The 23,164-nt window shown below is 41.0% G+C and overlaps 1 protein-coding gene across 1 annotated transcript in view; it reads left to right on the top strand.

The window, feature by feature from the left end:
* The first annotated feature begins 14,273 nt into the window (after nt 1-14,273).
* The window catches only part of usp43b (ubiquitin specific peptidase 43b), a 68,801-nt gene continuing 59,910 nt past the window's right edge, over nt 14,274-23,164 (top strand). Inside the window, exons 1-2 of the mRNA XM_067615727.1 lie at nt 14,274-15,243; nt 21,988-22,134. Of these exons, the coding sequence (XP_067471828.1) occupies nt 14,617-15,243; nt 21,988-22,134 (774 nt within the window). The 5' untranslated portion in view covers nt 14,274-14,616. The remainder of the gene's footprint in view (nt 15,244-21,987; nt 22,135-23,164) is intronic.

Here is a 23,164-nt window from a genome sequence, read left to right as displayed (position 1 = left end):
ATAATAAGGGAATGTGGACAGATTGCTGTTATTCTGCTAACACTCATTTCTGTGGCTCACACAAGAAGCGTTCACTGTGATAGGTGTTGTTATGTTTAAAGGCACTGAGGAACAATCTAGCGCTGTTTCCCCAGCCACATACAGCTGTCATCATGCCCATTCACAAGGCCTAGATGAGCAGGAAAACACTAATCATGTCATCACTGTTCTGCATAAGAGCGAGAGCCCTCTTTAGTGAGATAGCAGCTTGTAATTACGCTGTTCCAGAGCTGCAGCATTGTGGTGGGCCCGGCCAGTGCCAAGAAAAGCAGTGGAGGAGCTGATTAACTTGGACTTACATCTCGCATTCCTTTGCAATGCCTTACTCCACTTAGCTGCTGGTGCGCCCTAAATGATCGTCACTAATTGTGCTCATTAATGACTAGTTTATGTTCCTGAAATACCTTGAAGACCTCAGCACACACACACAGCATAAACACAAATGGAAATGTGGTGCCACATATATATGTCTGTGTCTGCAGTTTGCTTGTACATATCTTAACACACAAAGACACAGACAGTCAGTCAGTCAAATATACTTGGCACTTACAGTACTAATACTGGCATGCATGAAAACCAAGTAAACATCAACACCTCACATCAGTCAAAGTCTTTTGTTATAATAAAACCCAAACTTAATGGATATAATGTTATTTTGTACAGTATTTTAATTCATATGACCAATTGGTTACTATATAACCTTCCTGAGTTGTCAGATGACATGAACAATTGTAAGTCCTTAAAGAGGACCTATTATGCTCATTTCTGCTCTAAATTTTTATTTTTAGACTCCACTAGAGTAGCTTGGCATGATTCAAAGTTCAAAAAACTCCTTATTTATCTTATACTGGCCCTTTATGCAGCCACTCAATATACACAGTTTCTCTTAGACTCCATTTTAGGCTCTCATCCGATGAGCCCACTCTGTTCTGATTGGCCAGCTTTACGTATCAGAGTTGTGTAACTTTACTGTCAATGCAAATGCAATGCTTTACTGCTTCACATTAAAAGCTTTTAAATGAATAACTTATGGGAGACTTTTATTGTGAAGAATTTACAGAAAGTAAAAACATGTTCCTCACTGAATTAGCAGAGCTTTGTTAGCAGCTCTAAAAACCGGTGGAAACAACAACATATGGAGCTATTTGTTCAGCGTATCAGTTAGAAATAACGCAGGGAGGAAGAGTACAAGCAGAAATAGCTACAGTGAGATGTTTTATGAAGAGCTGCAGACAACCAGCACACCTCCAACAGGTAAACTACTTATTTTACTTTGCAATGCTGTGTAATGGCATCATAGCTTGGCATAACTAATCCCGGAGCGGAGCACCGAACTCGCGCACTTTGCACATAGCAGATGTCCATATAAAGAAATCCGTCACAAACTGATGTCAGCTCGGGCTGAAAGTAGAAAAAAACGTTGGAAACCTAGCGTTCAGAGCAGTCTGACGCTGCTGCTTTTTGCTCACAGGGATAACTGCTACATACGTTTACCTCGTTATTTGACACGTTGGCCACTTTTAACATGAACATCCGACATACACATATATATATATATATATATATATATATATATATATATATGCGCACACACTCACACACACACACACACACACACATATATATATATATATATATATATATATATACATATGTCTGACATGCTCACAGTGACAATGTTAACACGCCGATGTTTAGCAGGTATAATGTTTACTATATTCACTATCTTAGCTTAGCATGCTAACCTTTGCTAATCAGCACTTCACTAACAAAGACCACGCCATTTGAACAGTATAAAAGTAGATTTATTTGGATTGTCGAGAGGGTTCAGGATTGATGAGGATAGTGTATGGTGGGCCGGATGCAGGTCGAGAGGAGGGAAGAAGGGGGTCGATTGCCGGGGGATGAATGGGAGCTGAAGGTTGGTCCGGGTCGTGTACGGTGGGATGATGGGGTCGAGGAGACGGATGAAGGGGGTCAATGGCGTAGGGATGACCGGGGACCAAATGGAATCACGAAGAGGCTGGAGCGTCTAGGAACCCAGGGACTCAGGGTGGGGGACACGTGTCTCGATGAGCTTTCTGCTTCGTCGTCCCCCAAAATTAACTTCATTGGACTAAGTGAGAATGGGCTCTTTGAATGTCAGTGAGGCAGGTATGGAATCTTGGGAAGACTAGCGGTCGAGAATTTTATTTATTTAATTTTAACAGGTGGTCTGGGATTTCTTATTTGGAAGCGGTTGAAGCGGCTCCACTGCGGAAGAATTGACCAGAGTACGGTTAGGAATGTGGACTGACGTTGTCGATGTGGGGAGACAGGCTGCCTGTGCGGAGAGTTTGGTAGTGGGCCAGGAAGTCTGGAGTGAGGGGCGAGCGTTTGGCATAAGATGTGTTTCGGACTTACAGATAACATGCAGAAGTGTGCGTAGGACAAGGCTAGGTATGGTGTCCCTGAGGGCAGTTTTATGGAGATGTTAGTTCGGCTGGTGTAGACGTGTATTGTGGAAGATTTAATCTTGAGAATGGAACGGGCGAAGGTGGTGAAGCAGGAGAGGTCAGAACGTTGAGTGAAGGGAACGAAAGACCATGGGAGGCATGGAAGCTGAAAATGGAGGGACCGGCTTTCAGGTGGGAATATGAGTCTTGTGCCAAGGATTTAAATTTCTAGTTTATTATGGTCGACGATGATGTAGTAGGCTGTATGAACGAGGATGACTGGAAGACCACTCATACCCCCAAAGAAGAGCTGCAAAGATGACGTGGTACGGTTCATAGAGAGCGGGGGGGGGTGGGGTGGGGACCGTTCAGGTGGTTGGTTGGAGGCAAACCACCTACTGCTGCATCTGAGCATGGCAGGATGTTGTGGGATTAATTAGTGCGGTTGTCTTGGAAGCCAAAAACGCTGAGGTAGCTGCAGCTGAAGGAAGGGAAGAGGAAAGGATGCCGGGATGAGGGGATGCATGTGCATGGGATGATTGTGCAGTCTGCAGACAGGGATGAGACGAAAACAAAAACAGTACAAAACGGAGGGGGTTAGAAAGGAGGGAGCTCTGTGGCTTCTTTACATATCAACTAATGATGAGGAAAACCAGGCTTCCTGAAGCAATGAATCAAAATGAAGTGATTGCAATGAAAATTGTTCACTGTGGCGAAGCAGTTGATACAGTCAGTCAATGTCACTGAAAATGAGGGCATGCCCTCAATGATACCTTGAGATGTAAATAAAGGTTGAATGAATGAAAAGAAGCAGGCAAGTCGAGGGAGCTATACTATCTGTGGCAATAGGAAGTGAAAAGGGGCGCTGTAAACAAATAATATCGACGGAGGAGAGCCAGGATGATTCCTGAAGGACGGATCGAGGGAGGGATGAAGGGATGAGGGTTGAGGGTCGAAGAGTGAGGGACGAAGAGATGAGGCTCGAGGGGTGCATGTGAAGTGGTAAGATGTGCGGCTCATAGACGCAGGCATGAAACAAAAACACCAGGGAATTAAGACGTAGGGAGCAGGCACGTGGGGAAATACGACTTGGCCCTAGCTAGGGCTGAAGCAGTCTGTTGCTGTGCCGTAGTGGCGGCAGAATGGAATCATCGATGTGCCAGTGCGGGGGGCGCTGGGTAGAGAACCCGCAAGCGAGTGGTCGGCTGGAGCGGTGGTGGTACTGGAGGCTGTGCAGAACGGGAAAGCCTGGCTTTGTAGGCCGTGGAGGGGCAGAATGTGGATGTGGTGGTGAAGGAGATATCACGTTGGTACTGCTGGATCTAGTCGTGGGTGGTATGTTGCCGAGGAATGTGGATCACGGGCGGGAGGTAAGCGTTTGTGATGCAAGCGTGCCGTAGGTCGCGTGAGAACTGAGACGAACGGGAGAGAAAGGGGTTAGGCACACTTATATAGGTATGCACGGATGATTGAATTAGTGAGGAACAGGTGATTGAATTTAGTGAAAGAGAGGGGCGTGGTCTTGTTCCTGAACCTTTGTTATAATAACTCCATTAAACAGAGAATATGATGGAAATGTCATTAGTTTTGCGTGTATTTGGTCATAAACCAAACTAAAGTTTTGACCTGATGATGACGCTAGAGGAAATGTCTGGAGATTACCAAAGTTACAACTGTTTATCCTGAGGAGACATTATGGTTTGAAGCAAATGTCATGGCAATCCATCAAACAGTTGTAGAAACATTTCACTCAAAACCACACATTTTAACCTGATGGTGGCTCTAAAGGAAAACTAAGGGGATCCCCAAAGTCAGATTCATCCTATAGGGAACATAGATGTCTGTAAAATAAGCCACAGCAATCCATCCAATAGTTTCTGAGATATTTGAGTCTGAACCAGATGGCTGATCGCCCAACCAGCATTGCCATCCATGGAGCCATGGTGTTAGCAGCATGACTAAAAATGTTTTTCTCCTTTTTCTCCCTTCACCTGTTTAGGGATACAGCTCAGAACTCCTGAAGACAGATCTGCATCTATTTACCCCAGAGAAATCCTTGAGACATTTTGGGCTGCACCACAGACTAACTCAGATATTTTACACATTGTCAGTCTAGTATTTGGAGGCACACATACCAGACAATAGCCCTGCTATTGCTAGTTTTATTGTTTTTGGAAGCACACATAGACTATGTAGTTCCTGGTTTGGTGTCAGTCTTCAACAGGTCTTCACTTTGTCCTTGCTGTAACTCGGTCTCACCCATCTTTAGATTTGATGAAATTTACTTGGACTTGCTTAAAGTGGACTTCACCACTGCACAAACACACACATTCACAAGGACATCTCCTACACATGGGTGACATGGAACAAACTGTTAAGAGCCTCCACCCTTCCATATTGTCGATGCTGCACTAGGATATCCTTAGTTGGAGGGTGAAGGGTACAGCACAGAGCTCCTAAATACAGATCTGCATCTCCACTTACCCCTAAGAAACCCTTGAGACATTGTTTTGGGTTGCACCATTGACTTCGGTTTAACACATTGCCAGTCTAACATTTTGAGGTGCACATACCAGATGATAACCCAGCTATCTCGCTCACTAGGGCCACCTAGTCTTATTGTTTTGGGATGGATTGATTTGCATGGGATGTGTGGTCAGTATACATGCTATGTTATATTACATTTTATACATTCTAAATATCACATGAATTGATTAATGCACTGTATATTGTACATAGTTTTCAACTTAAAAATACATCTGTAGTTTTGACGAACAGAATATTTGGGGAGTAGAAACATGCAGCATGTAATAATAACAAGACCGTCTGAGAACACACCACAGACACAATCACAGTTATGGATCACAGTGTTTTACATGCATGAATTTTACTGCATAAACATCTCTGTGTTTTGTCAGTGATGGCAGGCGAATGTTCATCTCAAAGCAGAGCTCAGCCAGTGAGGGGAAATGAAGAAGAGCTTATTTTGTGGTTTTGCAAAAACATCTGCGCTGCTACTACATCATGTGAAATTCTTTGTAAACAGAGGCGATCCAAGCGCATACCACAGTCTTCAACACATACAGTATCTGCTTTATATCCTGCCACAATAACATCAAATACTTTAATGCAAAAGGGGAGAAAAATCCAAAGAAATACTGTCTGAAAACACAGATTTTGGGAAGTCATGTCTGCATTTTTAATCTCCCATCACATCTCCCAATATCTTTTACAAAATGGCAATGCTACAAATAAAACCTTCTATGAGTCACCTGCTGGTTATAAGCAGTGTTTAAAAGATATTGCCCATTAAGAAAACCTATGATAGATGTTTAACTGCATTCAACAAACTGCTTTACCCGGGGATATCTAGTTAATCCTTCATGTAGGATCCAGCTGTGAGGCGATGGTGTGAAGATTAGAAGCTTATCCAATTATCCTTGTGCTAAGACCGGCTGAGCCAATCAGGCACATCTAAAGGGCACGGCCACACTGAAGTGCTGCCAGGCCGCCCACAGATCAGTAGAGTTTAGAAAAGTGAGAGGCCTAAACATGGGGATACCACTGTTTATAATGGGGTGTCCTCTGTCTTTTTACAAACTAATATTCAATTAGCATGCTGTTTCTCAAATTGGTTTTGAACAGGAGTATTAGAGGAGAGGAAAGCTTAGATAATTCAAGCGTGAATAATATCGTTGCTGTTCAGAGAGACCCCACACTGTGTCTTTAAGCCTTCTCATTGTTCTCATACAGACTTTTAAAAAAGGAGAAAAAAGGTAGATCCAATAGGTGCAGGTTATGAGTTTCTCATGAGGAGCAGAGGGAGGATAAGAGTTTTTTATCAAATTACTAAGTTGTCAACACAAATGTTGTTTAATAAAACTTGTTTTGGACTTTCAGGTTTTAATGAAACTCAACTTCCCAACAATACACTAAAGTGAGAGGGTTCTTGCATTGTGGCTGTCATATTTTCTCCTCAACGAAGAAGAATGAGACTCAGTGGTCAATGAAACATCCTGCAATTCAAGACAACAACTGTGGTGGACTGACGCACAAATTACAATAATTTAACTGATGTCATTTATAATTAGAGGATCAGCTGTACCAAAGCATACCACATAATGATTCTGGGCCACCTCTGTGTTTTTCACTCATGGATCCTTTACTGAGCCCCCTTTAACGTTTGCAGCAAAGTTTCCATGAGTGGTAATATTCTACCATCATTCTCTTCTAAATGCTGCCCTCTGCAGGGCAGAAGTGCTTTGAATCTCTGGGTGGAAGCAGCGTACTCTTGAATTGATGTGAATAAAAGGGGACAGTGTTTTTTGGTCATGCGTCCTACTCAAAGATTAATGTTGCATAGATGGGGCTCTAAAGGGCATTTTGAATTGTGGTTTTGTGCCTTTCATGTTTGTCATAATTCACCCTGCAAAGATGCCACCCTGGAGGTCGGCCACAGAGTGTAACTGAAGACTCTTTCATCCAAGGTGCCACAGGTCGTTTATGTCTAAGAGAGAATTATGACTATTTTTTCCTCATTTGTCATCACAGCAAAGCTTGGGGTACACGGTCATGAATGTGTCTCCACCCACACAACTGGGTGGTCTGCCAAGCTGAATGTGACCCCAATAAAGACCTTTGTGCTGAGCAGCTCTGAACAGCGCCTGCTCTGGCATGAACCTCACTTTTGTTGAGGTGTCAAGGGGCACTGATTCACGACACATTATGCAAAACACAAAGGAACAAATAGATGGCCTGTTTTCTATTGAAATGTACCGCAAAGCCATCAGCTGACTTTTATTGTGTCAAATGTCACTTTATTGTGATTTTTTTTGTTCTGGAATGAAGATGGAAATTTTCTTTGGGTTTTGTGTTGTCAGTTTAAATCAGTATAAACTACATGATAAACAATCAAAACTTGAATGTGTCCAATTGTTTCTTTTTATAAACATTCCCCTGCAAGTCATTTGATGTCTATTGCAAGTTGCATCAGTCTTTTTATATTGCAATTTTCAGTAAATTCAATTTAGAACTTCCATTTATTCATTCACTATAGAAAGTGAATTTTAACACACTGTAACACACAGCTGACCTGGTCGATGTAGAGAGTGCAGGCAATGGATCAGCCATGTGTATCATGATATTATACATAAACACCTGAGCCATTAAGACAATGACTTTCTCTCTGTTTAGAATCCAAAATGTAATATTATCCTAATCATATGATAGGATCTCTGTGTGTGGTGACTTCTAGGCCTATTGAAAGCCCATTCTGTAAACCACTCCACCATACTATCTATATTCACATCACATCATGGTTCATTCACATCACATGATGTATATCTGAGAATGTATACACCTTCGACAGGTCGCCAGTTTATCACAACTAATGTACACAGACAAACACATTTTCAAGCATATACATATACAGTACATGTAGGGATATATATGTGAATTAATATAACAAGATTTCAGAGATAAGATTTAAACATTGTATTTGCAAAAAGAACGGGCTTCACATTTGTCACAGTAGTCATAGAAGGAAAAGCACAGGTGTTACTAATAACATTAGCAATGGCTCTGTTCCAGGCAGTCATGACAGTGTGACAGTTAACCAGTACGCACAACACCAGGACCCTGAAAATACAGCAGCTAAATTGAATTCAGCATCATTAATTTTATTATTTACACCTGTGCTCTTCATTTAGTGACATGAGAAAATGTCTTTTGTGAAAAATGGCTAATGACAAAGAGGTTTTAGTCTTATATAAGCTACTAATGGCAGCATTGGGTTTAGGGTGCGTCAAATTGGGCTAATTAAAAACAGGTACTGATGTTCAATTAGTGCTGAAACGGGAACGCTGACCAGTTAGAAAAATATTATCGTACATACACATACAAATGTCTACAGTATCTGTGCTAATTTCAAGTAAAATAGATACATTGTTTTTTTGCTTTTTAGTGGCTTTAAAAATTATGTCAGACTGGCAGCCGACAAACCAGTGTTGACGTTTCTTTTCTCCCACAACATAGCTTTACAACAACCTACAATAGTTGGTTATAGCTTCAAAACATATCTAGTTGTGTAATATCTATGGTTGTGACATTCCCACCCCCCCAGTTCACACAAGAAAAAACAAATAAATGTCTGAAAGAAAAATGTGCATTTTTTTTTTTTCTGCTCTCTCATCATGTTAATTGTTTTGCGACCCCTCAGATTTATCTTGTGTAGTCCCTTAAGAGGCTAAAACCTGCGGTTTGGGAGCCACTGCTTTAGTTTATTTCATTAGAGATGATGTCAGATGAAAGATGAAAGAAGACTTTGTATTGCAAATGAAAGCATTGTTTTTGAGGTGAAATAGACTCCTGCAAGTCGAAATTGTTCATATTAGTACGGCATTAACATAAATCACTTAAAGCTATTGAATATTCAAAGCCAAACATTCATTAACATGCCATGAAGTTACTAAAAAAAGAACATAGCCTGTATAACAGTCAGCTAAAACTATCATGCTGGTTTGCATTATTTCCAGACAGAATCCTTCCCAGCTGAAAGCCAGCTTGTCTAACGAGTTCACACTGCATCCCTGAGGCTGTATCTGATGAACTAGATGCAGGGATCATGTAATGTGAGAAATATCTTTATATATACAGTATATATATATATGCAGTGCCAGTCAAAAGTTTGGACACACTTTCTCATTCAAGTGAATGTGAAAATGTGGCCAAACTGATACTGCATATTTATATATCATTTTATACAAACTTAGACTGGAAAATGACCAGTGGAGCTTAATGGCTTTCTTGTCAACCGAAAGTGAATGTAAGAGGTTGTTACCCTGCAGCTGTAAGTTCACAAATGCACCAAAAGAATTAATATAGTTTCTTTATAGAGTACATACACATACAAAGGCAGATGCTGACTCGCTGATCAGACCAATAGTTATGTTTTCTGGGTTGCAAGAGGCTCACTATCCTGGAATTGAAGTGCTATATGAAGTCTCAAAAAAGACTTCCAGTATGCTAAGCCACTGGTAATATGAACATGCTATTCAAGCTTGATGTTTTCTTACTAAAATTTTATGTGAGGGACAGTGAAAACAATACTTTCTGGAAGCACCTATGGCAGTGAGATGTGTTTGGATTACCTCCCTTTCATCCTAGCAGATTAGGTCAAGTTCAGCCAACTTGGACGGTGTGCATCAGATCAGCTATCATCATCATCCAATCATTTTTTTAATGGAATTCAACACCAGGCTTTGGTTGAGCTGCTAAGGGACTCTTAAAGTATTGTTCTGAAGACACTCCAGTGTTGATTTTATGTATGTTTATAAGGCCACTGACCTGTAAAGTGTTGAAGGAGGAATGGAAAGCTCTGCATGGAAAGTGGAAAATCCTGATTTGACACCACTGGCTGACTGTGATCAGGGGGGCAACATGATTGTGAATTCCAACCAATACTGAGCAGCAGAATAACAGTCTATCTGTATGAGCAGTATGTATGGTATTAATAGAAAATGAAATCCTCTTTCCTGAATAATCTCTGAGCTGAGAAAGGTTGTCCCGGGACAACAACACAACAACGTTGCTGTGCTTATGAAATCAGTACACTAGATATATAGAATGTAGTTTGCATTTTGTGGCTGTTACAGACAGTGTGAATTGTATTTTTTGTAGGGACAGCTCAGGTGCAGGAGCAAGTGCATGGTTAAAGTACCAGCCAGAACAATGTGTGCTGTCGTTTGTGAGAGATGCTCATATACTGTGACTGTCCTGTAACTGTAAGTATCGACTTGTTGTCAGTGTGATCATCAATATCACCACAATCTATTAAATATGAATTTGTTGTTTTGTCCCATCTCGCTGTTTCCTATAAAACAGACATAGTGGATATAATGTCAAATTTAAAACTAACCAGTAGAGGGAGCTATAATACAATTCATTTGAAGTTGCAGCTTGTCTGCTGTAGTACTGTATGTTTTCTATTTATGACAGTATATGTGTATTCTTTAAATTTAGAAAAGCCAGTTTTCCTAAACTAAGCTGTAATTGATGGGGTTTTTGTATTAAACAGTGCATTTTTTTGACGAATGGAAACATTAATGACTGACAGCTTTCAGTCCAATAAGAGCATGATTCTCTTCATCTGACTTTTTGCAGTTCATCCTTCAGTTCTTCATTCACTGTGCAGATACTGGTCCATGTTATAATTCTTTGTAGATCATGTTAATAATTACAACAACTTCCTCAAAACAAAAAATTCTCTATCTATTTAAATGCACACACAAACAGCCAGCACCTGTCTTTTTTGCAGCCAAGAATAATGGTAAATTCATGTGTTTACTGCTGGAACAGCACAGAGCATGCTTCCAGTTTGAGATTGACAGCTGTTGCCACCACCTGAGATAGCAAGAGAATAATGAGGGAGGAGAGGAGAGATAAACCTACTTGGGGATTTTAACACAAAAAAAAATTAATATTCATGATTAGACTGCAGGCCTGTGTGACAGGAATAAAATGCATTTCTGTTGTAGTGGTGGTAAATGTGCACTGGTTGGGTTCCTTTCTGCATGTTTGGGTCTCCTGCTGTAACTGATAACAGTTCAGATAGTATGAAAATAGGACTGGTTGTGGATGAAATAGGGCATGAATAGAAATAGAACTGTAGCCTTGGCTCCAAAGTCTCAGGAGAGACTTGCTGTGTCAGTTGCCTCGTGTGTGCTGTTGAGCCGGTGGCCGTCTATTCTCTGTCCAGGTGCGTGTGCGTTTTTGCTCGTGTGTGGGAGATCCTGCCCAGCACTCAAAAGCTCCTGGAGTCCATGAGAAAGCATAAGGCCTCTGCCAACTGCATTAAAATTAAAGGCATTGACAAGGAATGTGTTATTGCCAGCTCAGATGGGGCCTGCATAATCTGGGACCCGGTGGAAGCCAGAACTCGCCCACTCAACCCCTTCTGTTTCTTTTCTGCTGAAACAAAGTCACATCACAGGAACGGTTAAATCAATTTAGTTCTAATGAAGGCGATCGTGTTGTTAGACCTTGGGAAACTTTTGTAGAACAACGCATTTAGTCAGGGCTGTAAAAATACACAAAGCAGTATTGATTTCTCTCCTGGGGCATGCTGTTTCCTCACTCTGTCTGTCTATGTAGGCATTTTGTGAGGAGTCAGATGGAGCTGGATAACACTGATCAGCACTGTCCACAACACCTCACAAATGTATGTCATTAGTGTAGGAAGCAGAGAGCTAAGGCTGCAATTATTACTGTCATTATGGATTAATCAGCCAATTATTTTCTCAATTAATCTATCCATCTGTTAAATGTCTTGTTTTGTCCAACAAACAGTCCAAAACCAAAAGATATTCAGTACACTATCATGTATGACTAACAAAAACATTAAATCATCACATGTGAGAAGCTGAAACCAGCTATTTTTTTTGGCACTTCTGCTTAAATAAATGACTAAAATGATTATTCTTTTATGAAAATAGTTGGAAATTAATTGCCCGAGGATCGATTAATCAACATTGCAGCTCTACAGAGACGTGTGAAAAACATTCACTATCTTTAAAAATCAGGAAAAAAAATGCCTAAACTTTCATTCTGCTTTACTACAAAACCTACAAAACAATGTGATGTGCACAGTGTACATTCTTGCCTCTGGTCATATTTTACTGAAGAAAGGCAGCCACGGCAGGGCTCACAGTGATAGCGCATTGTTCTTTCAGCTAAGGGAGTGTTTGTTCCCGGAGCGGATGGCATATATGACTCAGGCGACCAGATGGTCTCTGTTGCCTGCTTCATTTTTGGGGATGACATTTCCTTCTTTGCAGGGAAGAGCGTCACGGGCAAATTACCTCTCTCTCCTTTTATAGGCATAATGTTACTTAACTATTAGGCAGCAAAAGTGATCTAATCGTGTGTGTATATATAATAATAATAATGATCATGATAATAATAATAAAACTTGAACCAGAACTGTTCTGCAGCACTCTGAATGAAACACACCTTGCTGCCTCTTTAATTTGTATTATCTTAACTTTGAGATTTGAGACATTAATGTTCAAAGGACTGCACTTTGTATGAGAAGCACATCAAAGACAATAAAATATAGGCCACATAAACATGGAGAGGGAAAAACAAATCCACTTAACTGCATTTCTTTACTATGCATCATCTTCCCTTTTCATAGAGAGGGAAGAACACATTATATGGATTTAGATTTCAGTCTTAGCAATGCGAGAAATCAACTTTGCAAGAGAGAAATTAAAAAGCACCTGCCTTTTAAAGAATCGTTCTAAAAATAACAATCGAGAGAGGAGGCCGTAACAAGGAGACAACTGCCAAACACCGAGGTGATTGTTGCTCAGCCACAGACTCTCAAACATGCACAGCACTGTATGATAGATGACAGCAGCTCAGAGGTGCCCCTGGGTCATTACTGCAAAAGTTTAAAAATTGTATGCTTCATCAATGCTAGTCTTTTGGAGTAGAAGGATGGAAATACTCCAATCTGTGGCTTTTTGGCAGTTTTTTATCACACTTTCTTGCTCCTATAGGCAGGTGAGGAATTCAAAGAGTTGACATAATATGTCAGGGGAGGACCACTAGCTCCCCTTGCAGCCTTGCATTTGGTCTGCGGTGATTGTGTCAGAGAGGTCAGTACACTTTACCTCTGCAGTGTTGGTTCACATGCACAGGTTACATGTTTGGCTCATTGCGTGCAAGAGAAAAGATTGTTATTTGCTTCTTTTTGGTGACATCAGAGTGTTGGGAAAAGAGTATTGTTGGAAGTTGTGAGTGCAGTGAGTTCTTCTAGGCTATTTGAGTTACACTTGAGTTTATTCTCTCTTGAAATTCAGCCTGCTGCTTCCCAACAACAACAACAGCAACAACAACAACAGGTCCTCCACACAATCACAAGCAGCACTCTGAGGAGAAGCAGAGTAGGAGGCTCTTCTTGGCTCACTCTTCAGGTTGCATTAGCAGTGAGGGGGAGAGTCAGTCGTAATGCTTTTGCTCACCATTGCAATAAATCTGCAGTTTTTAGTGTTAGCAAGAAAACCTTGTGTGAATAAACATATCTGTGTGGTGAGCAAATGAGATAAGCAGAGCCGCCCTTGCATACTTCATGGCCTTGGAATGAAGGTAATAAGCCAGGACACTGTAACCTGTGTGAAATGCCCTCCAAGGCTTAGTTAATGAATTTCCTTTGTAGGCTGCTGGGGTCACACACACATATTCACACAAGAAATGCTCGCTTGCCGTTTTTTTTATTCTGAAGTGATCAAAATTGACACTGCCCATAGAGCAGAAAAGTGACTGACAGAATTCTTTGACATGAAAACCCCTGGTAGCTGATGTCTCTTCACAGTGGGAAATCACTTCTGTCAAAAAATATCATAGCAGATTTTGAGATTTTCTGAAGGTACCAGAGGGTAAAGGGATTCCCCCATGAAAGAGGCATTGATGAAAGATGCGAGCACAGCCTTTCAAAAAGAAAATCATTTTATGTAGTCAAATATAAGTCTAATTATAGGCTATTAAAGATTATAAATGAAACATGAGCTTTGTACGTTTTTGATTTTCATCATAAAGTAACCAGCATCAAACTTTTGGCCTATTTATGAGCTAAAATGTGATATACATATTGAGTTTATACAGGCCTAATTTATCCTACTGATTTGTGGAAAGTTGTCAGTGCCAACAACATGGATCCAGACTGTACCCTGCTCTCTTATCTCCCACATGTGCTAGAATGTGGGAGGAGGCAGCCACACAATCACAAGCCTTTTCCAGGCGAACTTGGGAGCGATGGGAGGGGAGCGCGCAGTGCTGCAGCTGGACGGCGGAGCGGCTCGTGTGGTGCCGGGCATGACGAGATGCTGCCTGTCACAGCGGTGTCGGAGTGATAATGAACGCCTTCAGTAAGTGCTGGGATGGATGAGGAAGGTTTGCTGTCAGCGCAGGGTGGAATAACAGTGTGCCGTTGTGCCTCCTGGCTCCGCGATGGTGTCACCTCTGGGCGCTTTTCCCTCTGCTATCCGGACAGGGGACACTGGCGGAGAAGTGGCACACCGGCATCGGAATTTACACAATTATCAGTCTCAGAATAGACAAGCGAGGGAGTAGAGGAGCTGTCATGGAAAGACAGAGCAGAGTCAAGGAGGAAATGCCGACATTGAAGGAGGAGAAGCGCAAAGAGAAGAAGCCGAAATCTGGGAAGCTTTTCCGAAAGAAATCGTTAAAGTCTGTAGGGAGTTTTATGAACAAAATCATCAAAACTTTGGGCACTTTCACCCACTTTGGAGACGCTGACGCGCAGGACGCGGAGGACGACGACGGGGGGTTTCGGAATGGCGCACCTTGCACCCTCAGCGCCAGCTCAGGAATTATCAAAGAGGATGTACAGGTGGCGTGGGATCGGATGGTGAAAAACACTCAGAGCACGTCTTCATCTCTGTGCACCGGCAGAGAGAAACTACTTTACCAATACGGAGACAAAGTCCCAGGTGTTCTGGGGCTGAAAAACCACGGGAACACGTGTTTTATGAACGCCGTGGTCCAGTGTTTGAGCAACACCGATCTGCTCGCAGAGTACCTGGGGCTGGAGCGGTACAAGCTGGACCTGAGTGAGACCAGAATAAACGGGCTGGTGAAAAGTGATGAGACGAGGCTTGCCAAGGGAGAAGTGACGGAGAAGTTGGCATCACTTGTCAGGGCTCTGTGGACTCTGGAGTACACACCGCAGCTGTCTGTGGACTTCAAGGTACGCAGAATTCACTCAAAGTCCCCAAAACACAGACCACAGGTGGATATGAGCTCAGTATGACTGCACATCAGAGAATAGGGTAGGTTCAGTGAAAGATTAGGGCAATTAAAGGACAGGTTCACAATTTTTCAAGTCTGTCTTAAAACAATAGTCAGGTACCCAAATGAACATTGAAACATGTTTTTCTTGCTGTAATCATTCCTCCTGTTCATACTGACCATTAGGCCTAGAGGATCCCTTCATGATGCACTTACAATGAAAGTGATGGGGGCCAAAATTCACAAACCTCCTTCTGTGCAAAAATGTATTTAAAAGTTTATCTGAAACTAATATGAAGCTTCAGTCATCCAAATCAAGCAATATCTTTCAGTGTTACAGTCTTTTTAGAGCCAAAGTCCCTCTTTTTGTTACTACACTTCCACCCCAGTTCAACAGGGAAACACTGTCCGAAGACACACAAACAGGGAATTTGATGTTAAAAAGACTGTAAATGTGGCAGATATCCACTTGATATGACTAACTCAGACTGCTGAAGCCTCATATAAGCTTCAGATAAACTTTTAAACGTATTTTTGCACAAAATGACTGTGGACACACTGTGGATTTTGGGTCCACATTTAAATAATTTTAATAGCCCGTGTGAACCTGAGGAATGATTACAGTGAGGAAAACCTCTGTCAGTGTTCATATGGACACCTGACTGTCGTTTTAAGATTTTGAACCTGACCTTATCAACGTCTACTCTTACTGTATTAGTTCTTTGGTAATAAGAACAGTTAATGCTCAAGTGCAGAGTGTCAAGTCAAACATAATCACATGTTATGCAGACAGCAGTATGCCATAATAACCACTATGAAGTGCAGGGAGTAGCCTGAATGTAATGCTCAGACAAAAGGAAGTGTCATGAGTGTTACATCATTTGTTATAATTGCCAACAGTACAGCAACCATTCTCTTACCACAGGCAAAAACAAGCGTACAGCCTTGTGACTTCAGTGTTTTCCTGCCAGGTGATAATGAGGCTGCTGCTCGGTGTCACCGGAGTCTGAGCACCAGGGTCAAGTGCTGTGTTAAGAGTTTTTCCACTAGAACACACCTGCGTTACAACACTAAAAACTTGAGCGATAAATAAAAGGGAAATTATTGTAGCTGCTGTTGTGATTTAAATTATGTTGGAGATGTTTTACTGGAGCACTCTCCACTTAAGATCTCCCTTCCCCTGAGAATCAGGAGCTGTGACTATCAGGAGACCCTCAGGCTTTCCTCCTCTGCCCACGCTGAAGATAGAAGGGGGGAAAAAGCAACCATACTTTATCTGCCTGCAGCTCTTTGCTCTGGATTTCTCTGAGCCATAGTTCAAGGCAAGAAGTAGATAATATGGTGCAGCGAATAAAGACACCCCACAATGGATCTATTCTTGGAAATGCTAATTACTCTGTAAGAAAAGGGTATAAGTATGACTACTGGAGTGTCTTGACCCCTACTGTGTAGATGTAAGGGTGCTCTCATGTAAATCAAAGGTTTACCTGAGAGCCAGTGAAGTGTTTTGCAGTTTTGCAGCATCAACAGTCACTGACACAGAGAATCAATTTTAACATTTTCCCATCTGTTGTGCTCTTCGATAAACTCTGCTACCCCTGTTAAAATAAATTCCCTCAGCCAGAATTCCTGCTGCCAATAAATCCCCAATTCCACACTTTCATTTCCCTCTTATCTCATGGGAATCTGATCAGACATTTTTGGGACAACAATCAGGGAACAGCATGGAAACATCTTGCCAAGATTAAAAGACAGATTCAAAGAAAACAACTCCCTCTTGTATGTGATGCTTCCTGTGTTGGAGCACACACACACACACACACACACACACACACACACACACACACACAGACCCACACACACACTGCCCTGCCTCTTGGCTGTGGTTTGAGACCATAGGAGGCCCAGAGTTCATGCAGCTTAGGCCTTCTGAAATTGCCTGTTGAGTAATACCATGGCTGCCTGGAGGGAGGCATTATAAAATAATCAGATAGCTCTCAGGCTTGTGGCTGAGAGGCAAAATTAACTCCCAGTTGCAGGAAGTCCAGACAGCACAAAGCATTTATAAACAATCCTCCAAAAAGGATTAGTCTTTATTTAAATGGATAAATCAATCAAGTGTTTTCGTACGTTTATTATCACTTATTGCAGGCTTCTGTAAGTCAGGTGTATTGCCATAAGGGCACTGGTTAGGTGCAGCTAAAACATCCATATTGAAAGCACTTAAAAGGACTACCAATAGTACCCATCTTCCCATCACATGAATTTTGATAAGATATGATAAAAGGGTAGGTGTTGAAAGGGATTCTTTTTTTTGACAATTACCCTTTCAACAGGATGTACACCATGCTGCACTTTTTAGTTTAAATGAATAATGCTGTTCATGTACACCACACCTGTGAATGTAGATATATCCTCATCTGATCAAAAGAAAAGGTTCCAAAGTTAATAAATCAGGAGTGGGCTCCTCACTGGTCAGTTGTCTGCAGAGTCCCGGTCAGGAGCGAAAAACACACTAAAAACGTCCTGCTGAATGCCTGGCGCTCTGCCACATACCAGTACCACCTGGCCTGCAGGACAAGAGAGGCGAAAGGAGGAAAGCAGCTTTTCTTAATGTTCACTTAAGTATCGTAATGCTGCTTTGTGATATCTGATAATGTCGATGTGTCCAGACGTGTCTCTGGCATTAAACCGGGCTTAGACTACGCAAGTTTTAAAATCCTAGCCGATTTTGAAATCGGGTAGCATCACGCACACTTCATAGATGTTCTCCACTCTAATCTCAAATATGCACATTCTACAGGATTTGAAAATAATGGCATATCGCACACTACATGATGGTATTGAGATTATCGTGCGAGAAGGAGCAATGCACCACCTCACATGATCTCATGGGGAAGCAGATGGAGACTGATATAGTGCAACAAGTTGCTTTAGTCAAGCTCTTCTCTTTTTCCATATGGTTATGATATGTCTTAGAAGACATGTTATATAGGCAGTCGTGTTCTCGCCTCATATCGGCAAGTCTATCCTCCATCTCACCTGTCCAAAGCACCCGTATAACAGCTTGTTGTTGTTTCTTCACGGTCGCCATTATAAAAGTCTTCTCATTTACTTCCGTCTCCTTGTAGACTTGTCTCTCTCATTGGCTATTGTGGTCCTGCTCAGAAAGTAGTGACGTAATCATCCAAATTTTAAATCCTAAATATCAAACATGTTTGAAATTATTGGGGCGGCCCCAATGAATCTGCAAGCACATTACCAGATAATCTGGGCTGAACATCGGTACCTACCAAGTTCCCAGACCAGATTTCTCCTCTAAATGTCAGGAGGGGTGAATCGAGGATAAATCAGCCCAAAACTCCTGTAGTGTGATCCCAGCCTTACAGTTGAAGGGTTGAGTTTCTTCAACCTGCTCTGGAAGCAGATGTGGGCTTTTGATCTGGACAGTTCTCCTGCATTTTCTGAATCCCCCCTGGCAGGATGGTGTGTTTGCACAGAGGGGCCTGGACAGGGACAGGGCCGAAACTCAAACAGTTACTCAACAGACAATTTATCAGTTTCCATAACATGAGAGGCGTAGGAAAGAAGGGAGTAAGGGTAAGCAGGCAAGATGACTGAACAGGAATGTGGTCATCCCCTCGGTGAATATTTATGGGTCTATTTAGGAAGCTAAATATATGTTGTGATGACCTCATCTTGGTGAAAGTGGGCTTTGCTTGCAGGTATGTGTCAATGTTTGTAGTCTCCATGTTGATTTTGAATGATTATCTATGTTGCTGGTTACAGTAAATAAGGATGCAGGTGCAGATCAGTGATTCCCAACCAGGGTTACTTGTAATTGAGAGTATCTGAAAAATAGTTAGCAAGCTAGCAGAAAAGTCTAAATAGTAAGCTAGCTAAAAGTAATGAATAAACGGTTTAAAAAAGATAGTTATAAGTAATTCATAAATAATTTAAAAAGTTAGCTAGCATTAAAAGTATTGGATAAATCATTGAAATTGCAACCAAAAGTAATGGATAGATGGTTGAAATAGTAAGCTAAAGGTAATGGAGTTAACATAGTTAAAAGTAATGGATAAATGATTGGAATAGTTAACTAAAAGTAATGGATGAATGGTTGATAGTTAAAAGTAATGGTTGAGATAGTTAGCTAAAAGTAATTAATAAACAGTTGAGATAGTTAGATAAAAGTAATGGAGAAGTGGTTGAAATGTCTCGCTTTTACCATTAGTAGTAGCCTACAAATGCAAACTTGACCAAACGAGCCTTAACACTGACAGTTAAATTGTGTGAAAGAAATGTACTACAATATCCACCTTTATATAGTTAAGAACATCATAATATAATGTTAAAAACATCCAGTTTAAAATCAATTCAAATGAACACTTTTGGAGCATGATGAGTGCTGATGATGCACTTGAGTTAATTGGGCTGTGGGAGTTTGTCTGAGAAAAAGAGTGGGAACTACTGATGTAGAGGATAGATCTCTTTTAGTTAGATGGTTGAGTGAATATTTACCAGAAAAAAACACACACGTTGCCAACTGGCCAGTGGCCAATCTGCCAGAAAGCAATAAAAAACATACAACCTTTTCCACAACCTCAATTATATCACTGAGACAATTGCCACCTTCAAAAGGCTGATGGTAATTACTGTTATTACTTTGCTGTAATGACTAGCTGCACAACAGCTTTAGGTTAGTACATGTCCATGGCTCCCATGGTTAATATCATAGCATTTATGCAAAGTATCCCTGAATGTTTAAAGAGCGTCGATTTTAAAAAGATCTGCTGTACTACATTGAATGTTTTCTAATCAGTCTTCTTTAAAAACATTTGTAATGTTAAGTGTGATAGTTCTTAAATTTGACAATGAAGAGGCCATATTATACAGTATATGGTGTTAGCCACGACATTTAGAGATTACACATGATTAAGTTTGTAAATATCTTATTCTGAAATTCAAGGCAAACATAAGACCTCCCACAATCAGAGGTGTGTCACCCATATGAGCAACGTTTAGAGTGCAGTGAACATTCGCTGAAAAATGCAGTTTTAATACGTTGATGCCTATCTGCTGTTTTGACATGCTCTTTATGTAATAACATTGTTGCTCAACAAAGACGCATAGCTGTCCAGTTTTATCGGCTAAAAACAGTAGCTTTCTATTGGTTAACATTTCATATTTTGTTACAATCTTATTCTTTAAATGATTGTAAGAATCCTGTTTCACATGACAACACTCATATATTTTAAACTTTGAGATCTATGAGATAAAGGAAGCTTCACTTTCACTTTCAAGACAAGATCAGAAGAGAAGATTAGAGAACTTTATCGCTCTGCCAAGACTCCGCCAGCAGTTTTTCTCTGTTTATGAATTTTTATGTTCACTTTTTGCTCTTGTCGGTAACTACATCTCAGTAACTACTTTGAAATGCATTCCTGGCTCCACGTCTAGTCAGTTATCAATCTGGTCATACCAAACAGCTATCTTTTATTAAATAATTTGAAGGGAAAGTTGACTTGAGTATACTTTTTTTTAAAGGTCTGCTCTTTCCTTGTCATTCAGAGAACTACACGCAATTACGCTGTGCAGCTGCATTGTAACATTCAGTTACATGCTTTACTCAAGGACACTTAAAGGACCAGTGTGTAGGATTTAGTGACATCTAGCAGTGAGGTTGCAGATTGCAGCTAACTGGATACCCCTCCCCTTCCAAGCATGTAGGAGAACCTACAGTGGCCGCAAATAATGTGAAAGGCCCTCTCTAGAGCCAGTGTTTGGTTTGTCTGTCCTGGGCTACTATAGAAACATGGCAGTGCAACATGGCGGGCTCCGTGGGAGGACTAGCTCTCTATGTAGATAAAAGTCTCATTCTTATTTTCTTGGGATTATACACTAAGTAAAACATACTTATATTATATTCCATTTCTGCCAAGTCTGTTCCTCCTGATGCCACTAAATTTTACACACTGCACCTTTAAGTGCTGGCTCTTAAAGGACCAGACAGTGTGTTTTCTTTTTGGGACTGAACTAGCAACTCTCCAGTGACAGGCCTCTGACACCGTCATTAGACATCCTACATCACGTTATGGTTTAATAGCTATAAAAGGCATATCTCATATTAGTGGAATTATGAAGCAATGATTACAGTTGGCTGTTCCCTCTGCTATAATCTCTCATCACTGCCTGTGCTTCTCCAGGCTGCCAGCTGCGGTTCATACTGTTAATTCCTGCCTAATTGAGTTGGGTGCCATTCACATCTGAAGTCATATTATACAGTGTGTGAGCTTAAGTAGTCTTCAACCTACTTTTAAGAAGAATGTTATTCACACCTAAAATAGCAATTCTTGAGAAGTAAAGGGGGAGGCAATTTTTGGTTAGTGCAAATTTGCAATTCTAGGATTCCTCTGATCAGGGAAGAGCTGCCCATTCAGGAGCCTCAGTTGTACCAACGAACACACCCAAGCTGTGAAATCCAGTAAACAAATAGTGCTTGAGATTCACATCTAGTGTGAGAGAATTCATATTGCTTCTCCAGGTGCCCACGACGGCTTTTGTTTTTCATTGAAGTAAAATCGGGATTATGTGGATAGGATAAATATATTTGTGGATTTCAAAAGGTTTCTCTACACCTAAAACTATTATTTAGCTGTAGAAAAATTGCAATTTCATCATGCGAATTCCCTCCCTTCTCCAGACCATAGTGTCCAAGTATGGATCACAGTTCCGTGGTAATTCCCAACATGATGCCCTGGAGTTCCTCCTGTGGCTGCTGGACCGCGTCCATGAAGACGTCAATCTGGCCTCCCACAACAACAACAACAAGACCAAAGCTCCTGGAAAGGTAAGCATCGAGCAGGCTGTTTGTCCATGTAGCAGCAGTAGAGGAGACGTGATATTTCTACTTCTTAGTAATGAGAAACCTTTCTTGACTGTCATTGATCAGGAAACATGTCCCACTTATGGTAATATTTAGTAATTAAGGTTCACAATGCATGCTTAATCGATGCATAGTTAAAACATGACTCATTATGATCAAATGCATGAATTAATTCATACTATATCATGAACTCCTGTGGCTTAATACATAGTGAAGTCATTATTCATTCATGTGATTATAGGCGTTTAATGGATCGACTTTTTATGAGTGTTAACTCACACTTAAGACATACATTAATTAATGTGTCATTAAAATATTTTAATGACACATTAATTAATTAATGTATCTATCATCTAAAAATCTCTTTGTTCATGCATTTACAGATTGCATATTCAAATGTGCTTGCATGAACCAAGACGATATGCACTGAATGTAGCAATGTAGCTGATATTCAAACGCAATATGCACAGTAAACATTAGCAAATGTTTTCTGATGTTTTTCCTCCAGCGGTTCACATCTCTGTGTTTGTGTTGTTTATTATCAAGCTAGCAGGTCTTATCTCACTGATAAGGATGTCCAGAAGTTTTTTGATAATTCCACAGACAGCAGTATCATTAGCTCTTCAGAGGTTACCTCCAGGTCTCAAAATATGTTCTGCGGTGCAGTTTTCATGCGACCGAAACCAGTGTGGTAATCTAAGGTGTGCAACCTTGCTCTGTGTCTAATGCATTGCCTGTGGACAAGTGTGGCGATTTGGTGTTGGATTTTCTCTCAGCACATCTCCTCCTCGAGGTGGGCCTGCAGGCGCAGTGTATTCCGATACTCCCTGAATGGAACTTTGAACTGCTCTGCTGTGAGCCATTAACGCAGAACTTTCATGTATTATTAAAAACATGTTTTTACTTTTGAAATAGACATCCCTCTTTTTTGTAGTTTTATCAGGGTGATAACCAGTGGCATAATTTATGAGAAGTGCTACACTGTTGCTTGCTG

Source organism: Thunnus thynnus, chromosome 17, assembly GCF_963924715.1.
Source record: "Thunnus thynnus chromosome 17, fThuThy2.1, whole genome shotgun sequence".
NCBI lineage: Eukaryota > Metazoa > Chordata > Actinopteri > Scombriformes > Scombridae > Thunnus > Thunnus thynnus.
This window is presented reverse-complemented; position numbering and strand designations above follow the sequence as displayed.